This window comes from Aptenodytes forsteri, unplaced genomic scaffold (genome assembly GCF_000699145.1).
Source record: "Aptenodytes forsteri isolate BGI_AS27 unplaced genomic scaffold, ASM69914v1 Scaffold227, whole genome shotgun sequence".
Lineage (NCBI taxonomy): Eukaryota > Metazoa > Chordata > Aves > Sphenisciformes > Spheniscidae > Aptenodytes > Aptenodytes forsteri.
This window is the reverse complement of record NW_008795365.1, coordinates 7,824-15,115: the sequence shown is the minus strand read 5'-3', so window position 1 is coordinate 15,115 and position 7,292 is coordinate 7,824. Positions and strand designations below refer to the sequence as shown.

The window sequence follows — 7,292 nt, the reverse complement described above, 5'->3', positions numbered from 1 at the left end:
GCAGGGAAACGACGGAGAGGGGGGAGCCGCCGCAACGCAGATTTGTCTGCTCCTCCGGGTGACTTTGAGTTGACTTCAGGCAGCTGTTGTGTGCGGCAGCTTGAAAAGCAAGCAGGCTGTGCCTGGCTCCTGCAGGAGGTGCCAGACCTCACACTACTACCCCTGCTAAAATGCTCATGCTCCTTCTTCTCGCCTCCTCCCTCCCCCTTAGTTGCAAGCTCTGCAATTAAAGCTCAGGCCTTTCCCTCCTGTAAAAAATTGCCTTTTTAATCTAATCAGGAAAGGAATTTCATGTGCAAACAGGCATTGCATGCCCTGGCTCATTTACATTTTTTTTCCCTTTCAGAATTTTTTCCACAGTCACCTTATTCTTTTGGTACAACAAACAAGCTGTTTGTGATCACCTTAGCAGATTCCCACCTGCCCCCCCTCCAGCCTTCTCTTTCTAGCACAGGTTAACAAATAACAATTTAATGATATGGTTAATCATTTACAGAGCTCCTTGCTCTGGTACCAGGAGTCCTTTCCCACTGCCAGACAAACTTTAAATATTAGTGGCTCACCAAGGTTCAGACACATCCGTTGCACGTGCGTGCACACACACGCAGCTTGCTTACAATGCTTAAAAGAACCAGAAAATTCAAATATGCTACTCAAAGTGGCACTTGACTTGTATGACACCAGACTATTGTGGTTTACCATCTAGTATTGAAATTTAGGAAGCTGATATAAAACTGGTGTTTTGATTAATTAGCTGTCTGAAATAATTTTGTATTGCAAGTCATTACTTGTTACTGGCTAGTCATCATCATGTGACTGCAACTTTTCTATATCTTGTTTATAGCTAATGTAATAGTTAAAAAGATTTTTAACTTCAGTGGCTACAGCTCATAAAGGCAGGCTCTTAGACAACTTAAGCCAGAAGTGCCCTCTTTTAGAAGGGTCAGACTGTTGCAGCAGCTGTAGCAACATCCATGTAGCAAGCGATAATAAAAAAATGAGTGTGTCCAGCCATACATAATTACAGAACAGTTAATAGGGCTTATTAAGACTTGTTAAGATAGCTCAGACTATCAGCTTAAGTATCAAGTAGTTAATAAAATGGGGGACATGCTAGAAACACAGTTCTTAATGGTGACACATCCTATGATACTGCTTTTGCCTTGTTATCACAGTCAAACCTTCTCCGTGAACACTAAACCCAAAATCATGTTCCATCTATTCTCATCTTTTTCAGGGAGTTAACTGTTTGCTTCCCAAAACAAATAACCCTGAGTCAGTGTATTTGCTCAAGAAATCCAATAGGAAAAACAAAAAGAACATGCTTAGAAGTGTTTTAACTACAGATAATTTAAACAGTAATTCAAGGATTGCATCTGTCTCTTGTTTTATGCAAATCAGCATGCAAAGTCTTCAGCAAGGTGCCTCCTGCAGTAATTGGCATTAAACACTCCTACAACAATGATGGTGTCCTGAGAATTTTCATGGTGGCTGGAAGGATTCCCAGCTGTAAACCAGAAATAGCTCTTGCCCTATAAAAGCAAATGAGGGGGTGGTGAAGAAAGCATAGGGTCAGGACTCGGGAGATTTGGTTTCTATTCGTAGCTCTGTGCATGGACTTGGGCTAGAAATGGAGTTTCACCTAATCTCAGCTGCCCACCTGTAAAACGTAGACACTTCTCCACTTGCAGAAGAACTGCAAGGTTGCCTTTACTCATTATTTGCCACAGAAAGATACTGTGGTGCCGGAAGCCAAGTGCAAAAAACCACAAAGACACCCTTAAAAAAATCCAGTTCTGTTATGCCCCCAAATTTATTATTGCCACAGTAGCTTATGCTGCTACTGGACTGGAGTAAAAGAACACTGAGGAGCTCAACATGAGGCCTGCTCTACAAGGAGAAAGTTGGGGATGGGTAATCTTCATGCTATATAAACAAGCAGATTTCTTACCTAGCCTAATTACAGAAGACTGTGCTCCTCCCACCTCCCCTTTCCCAAACCAACTGAATACGCCTGTAGAAGATCACGCCTTTTCAGACAAGCCTTTCACTTTGTGGGTTTTGGGGTTTGTTTTTTTGTTTTGTTTTTTAAGCATCCTCCTATAAGACCTACATGCCCAGATCCAGGACTGTGCTAGCTTATCAACGTATAGGGCCAGATCCCAGTGAGATGAGTGCTTAGCACCATCTTTCCAGGGCACATTTCCCCAGGAGGAGCCAAAGAGAAGGCAGTCATATTTGAAGAGGTACCAGGTAGGCCCCAGCTGACCAAGTCCCTCAGCACAGCCCACCAGTGAGGACAAAGCCTTCTCCTAAGAACTGCGTGACCTGAATAAAGCACAAAGGAAGATGGGTGGCTTACAATAAAAGTTTTGTTTAAAATGGTAGTTTCCGTCAGTCCATCCCATCCTCTCTCCCGTGGTCTACCTGGCAGTTGAGAAAAAGTCATTTGCAGTCAGCAATCACACTTTTCAGTGATAACTGCGCTTCTCAGTCATGAAACAGCACAGACAATCCTGCCTGACTTACTTTTCCAGCAACGTGCAGACAAGACCAAAAAGCATCTGATGCAATATGGGTGCTCTTTCACAGTGGAAAAATATTTCTGTCCCTGAACTTGGAGATTTGAGAGCTCCAAGGAACAGACTGATTAACGTACTGACATTTTGTGCGAGTATATCAATCATACTTGTATTATAATAATATAGACATTATCACCAGAATAATAATGATGAAAATGATAATAATTTGCAGCCCATTCGACCTAAGAGAGCTTTTTAAAAAGACAACTAGACATCTGACAATAAATTTTGATCTAGTACTACTGAAATTATTGGGTATGCCAATCAAAAGAAAAAGAATCTATCCTATACTGCTAGTGCTGATATTCTGAGGCTTATATTGGAGTGCATAGTTTTATATAATACTATTACTGGTCTTAGCTGTCACTTGCAGGAGAATCACTGACAGCTTCTTGTAACAGGCATTTATGAAACACATGGATGGTCTTTTAGCTGGTGACCAAAGGAATTACCCCGCTTCTCGCTATGGGAAAGCTGATTTCGTAGGAGACCAACCTTCTGTGAAAACTTCCCCTTGCCTTGGTAATGCACTATCATGTGCTCTCCTCATCAAGGGAAGTGGTTCCAGACAGTTTAAAGTCTTTTAATTGAGCCCTCTGCATGGCAACATGCCCAATACCTGCATTGCAAGTGAAAACAAAGGGCTTACTCCACTTTTTTTGAAAGATCTAGACCATTCTCCTCCTCTTCACTTCAAAACATGTGATGCTCATCTACAAGAAGGGCCGGAAGGAGGATCTGGGGAACTACAGGCCTGTCAGCCTGACCTCGGTGCCGGGGAACATTATGGAGCGGTTCATCTTGAGGGCGCTCACAAGGCATGTGCGGGACAACCAGGGGATCAGGCCCAGCCAGCACGGGTTCATGAAAGGCAGGTCCTGCTTGACCAACCTGATCTCCTTCCATGACCAGGTGACCCACCTAGTGGATGAGGGAAAGGCTGTGGATGTGGTCTACCTGGACTTCAGTAGGGCCTTTGACACCGTCTCCCACAGCATTCTCCTAGAGAAGCTGGCGGCTCACGGCTTAGACAGGTGTACTCTGCGCTGGGTAAAAAACTGGCTGGACGGCCGGGCCCAGAGAGTTGTGGTGAATGGAGTTACATCCAGTTGGTGGCCGGTCACGAGCGGTGTTCCCCAGGGCTCGGTTTTGGGGCCGGTCTTGTTCAATATCTTTATCAATGATCTGGATGAGGGGATTGAGTGCTCCCTCAGTAAGTTTGCAGACGACACCAAGTTGGGCAGGAGTGTTGATCTGCTCGAGGGTAGGAAGGCTCTGCAGAGGGACCTGGACAGGCTGGATCGATGGGCCCAGGCCAACTGTATGAGGTTCAACAAGGCCAAGTGCCGGGTCCTGCACTTTGGCCACAACAACCCCATGCAATGCTACAGGCTTGGGGAAGAGTGGCTGGAAAGCTGCCTGGCGGAAAAGGACCGGGGGGTGCTGGTCAACAGCCGGCTGAACATGAGCCGGCAGTGTGCCCAGGTGGCCAAGAAGGCCAATGGCATCCTGGCCTGTATCAGAAATAGTGCGGCCAGCAGGAGTAGGGAAGTGATCGTGCCCCTGTGCTTGGCACTGGTGAGGCCGCACCTCAAATACTGTGTTCAGTTTTGGGCCCCTCACTGCAAGAAGGACATTGAGGTGCTGGAGCATGTCCAGAGAAGGGCAACGAGGCTGGTGAGGGGTCTGGAGAACAAGTCTTATGAGGAGCGGCTGAGGGAGCTGGGGTTGTTTAGCCTGGAGAAGAGGAGGCTGAGGGGAGACCTTATCGTGCTCTACAACTACCTGAAAGGAGGTTGTAGTGAGGTGGGTGTCGGTCTCTTCTCCCAAGTAACTAGCAATAGGACAAGAGGAAATGGCCTCAAGTTGCGCCAGGGGAGGTTTAGATGGGACGTGAGGGGAAATTTCTTTACTGAAAGAGTGGTTAAACATTGGAACAGGCTGCCCAGGGAAGTGACTGAGTCACCATCCCTGGAAGTATTCAAAAGACGTGTAGATGAGGCGCTTAGGGACATGGTTTAGTGGGCATGGTGGGGTTTGGTTGACGGTTGGACTCGATGATCTTAGAGGTCTTTTCCAACCTTAATGATTCTATGATTCTAAAACTCTGGCTGTGACTGAGAGACAACAGAAGAACCCTTATGTGTCTTTGTGTATCTGGGAGCCTTGCATGTTCCCTCACTGACTCACCTCCTCCAAATGGCGCCCATATAACTCTGCGAATGGATTTCACCCAATCCTCCATGTCATTCTGCGTGCTTGCCATAAGAAGGTACGTCTCATGATTAGCTGTCATCCGCTCTCGGTCTCCTCCTGCAAGAGAAGATAATTGCACTTAGAAACCCTTTTGCTTTCCTGCCCAGCCAAGTTCCTGCCAGACTGACTGCTGAAAGCAGTAATAGCAGCTCTGTAGCAAACAGACATGGATACTATGCAGTAGAGTGTTTATCGTCAGACATGGCATGAAAAGAAGGTCCTGTAAGTACACTCCCCATCAGACAGTGAGAAGCTGTCATGTTTCCAAAAGGAAATGAGAGGATAAATGTCATCAGTAAACAAAAACAGCCCCATGCTGTTCCAAGAACCACGGAGGCCTGCACTAATCTGTAACTTGATATACACACTGGAAATTTTGCAGCAGTTATTGTACCATGACGGAGAGAATAAACACAGAGAGATAAGTGTGCTTTGAACAAGTGGGGATGACTCCATTTTTATTTTCAGGAACACAATGTGTCACATTCATGGCAACGACATTTGATACACCCAAGTGTTGCTGTAAGGAGAAGGCAGCCGATGCTGGCAGCTGACATGGTACAAACCACTGCCTTGGATGGGTCTGATGAGGATTAGATTAAGAGGGAACACACTGCCTTATTATCCTTTATTTAAAGGATGGGCTGACACTAAGAAGGTCAAAACCAGAACTTGGCTCGCCACAGCTCCAGGTTTTCACACTTGTAGTACTGCTTCACCTCCATCCCAATGGGTACTATGTTAGTGCTAGAGCACATGGGGATTCAAACCACCTTTCCAGCACTGCAGAAGGAACAAACCCTTCCAGAAAGATAGTGCCAGACATTCTGAAGCCCTTTCACTGAGCCAAATGTGATGCACCTAGAAATCCTGTAAGTTCTGTGTTCATCTCTTTCCAGCTTCTTCCATCCCTATTTTTTATTCTAGTCATATCTAAAGTAAGTATCTCTGTTCATTACAGCAGGAATACTGCTCCTGGGAGGTCTTCTGAAGAGTGCCATGCTCAGTGCTGGGCATTGGAATAGCTGGGTTTCTAAAGAGAAATTTCTTAAGGGCTAGAAAATCCAACCATGACTTCCTAGCGCAACCGTTCTGAATGAGCATACTTGTATAGTCCACACTTTACAGAATTAGGACACACAACTGTAAAAGGGACTTAATTGAAACTTGGCGAACGCAAAAGCCAGATTTTCCCAGACACGGGCAGATTCTACTGAAGACTTATTCTTAAGGCTTACACCATTATTCAAAACTTAAATTTGAACTTGGAGGTAAAGAGAGACTCTGGTTTTCTACAGTCAAAGTACAGCCATTCATGTACCGTATGTTCCCCAAAACCGCATCCGAAGTAGTAATGCAACAACCTCAAGTACAATACATTTTAGACTATACCACAGTTTAAAAGTCTGAAGAACACTACTTTTTTTCTAAGGCATAGTTAAAAGGTAGGAATGAACCTATTTTAAGTGCCAACACTAGAAAAATACCAGCATGAGCTAAACTGCATTGTATTTTTTGGGAATCTTTTCAGTGACTAGCATAAGAATTGGTACAAAACATGGGTCTTACTTCTATGCTATGTTCCATCATTTTTACCTTTCAGGAAGCAGAAGATGAAGATATGGGGAGCAGGAAGCATTAGCATCCCAAATGGTAGCACTCCACATCAGCCCTGCCCAGCAGAAAGCACATAGTCAGGCCCTGTAAATTTACTCCCCATCTCTACCTTTTGCATAGCCATCTTGACCAGAACAAGGACAGATCTCTCTCACTCAAGCACAAAGAGTAGACATGATACTGTCTACAGTCTACTTAAACTGGCATATTTTATGTATCATCTAGAGTTCTCATCCTGAAAAGACCCCAAAATAAAGATACAACAGAAAGCCTCAATATATTGTCACAGCTACTAAATATAATAGTAATATAGTATAGAGAAAAAGCATGCAACACAGTTGCACCCTTTTTGTGGCTGATAAAAACTGAAAAAATTTATTATACTATCATATTGTACTGTAGCTTCTTTTTTTTTTTTTAATGGACCAGGATCTTGTAAGGTGCTGTACAAAAAGAACAAAAAGATGCATTCACAGAAAATACATATCAGATCCAGGAATAAAACAGGAGGTGATCTGATTTTGTTCCTAAAGAGACAACACAAAAGATGACAGCCATAGCCAAGTGATGGTCCTCCTCTCAGGTGTCTGTCAGATCGCTCCATATTCTTTTAATAGCCTGCATATTTAAATTCAGCAGATTATGTGAGATTTACTCAGTTATCATATTATGACAAATTGGAGGCTGTTCTCCAGAAAAACTGGATTAATCCTAAAAGTCTAGATTGTTCATTTACAGCGTGGATTCCAGAGCAGTACTCTAAACAACTAACTCAGGTAAACATCCACTCAGCTAATACACAATTAATCTGTGTTTAATTTTGCAGAGAAGGAAAAC

General features: G+C 44.1%; 1 protein-coding gene across 1 annotated transcript in view; it reads right to left on the bottom strand.

Annotated features, from left to right (window-relative positions):
• The window catches only part of ARHGAP24 (Rho GTPase activating protein 24), a 38,847-nt gene extending 33,955 nt beyond the window's left edge, over positions 1–4,892 (bottom strand). Inside the window, exon 1 of the mRNA XM_009280219.2 lies at positions 4,773–4,892. Coding sequence (XP_009278494.1) covers positions 4,773–4,878 — 106 coding nt within the window. The 5' untranslated portion in view covers positions 4,879–4,892. The remainder of the gene's footprint in view (positions 1–4,772) is intronic.
• Between the last annotated feature and the right edge of the window lie 2,400 nt (positions 4,893–7,292).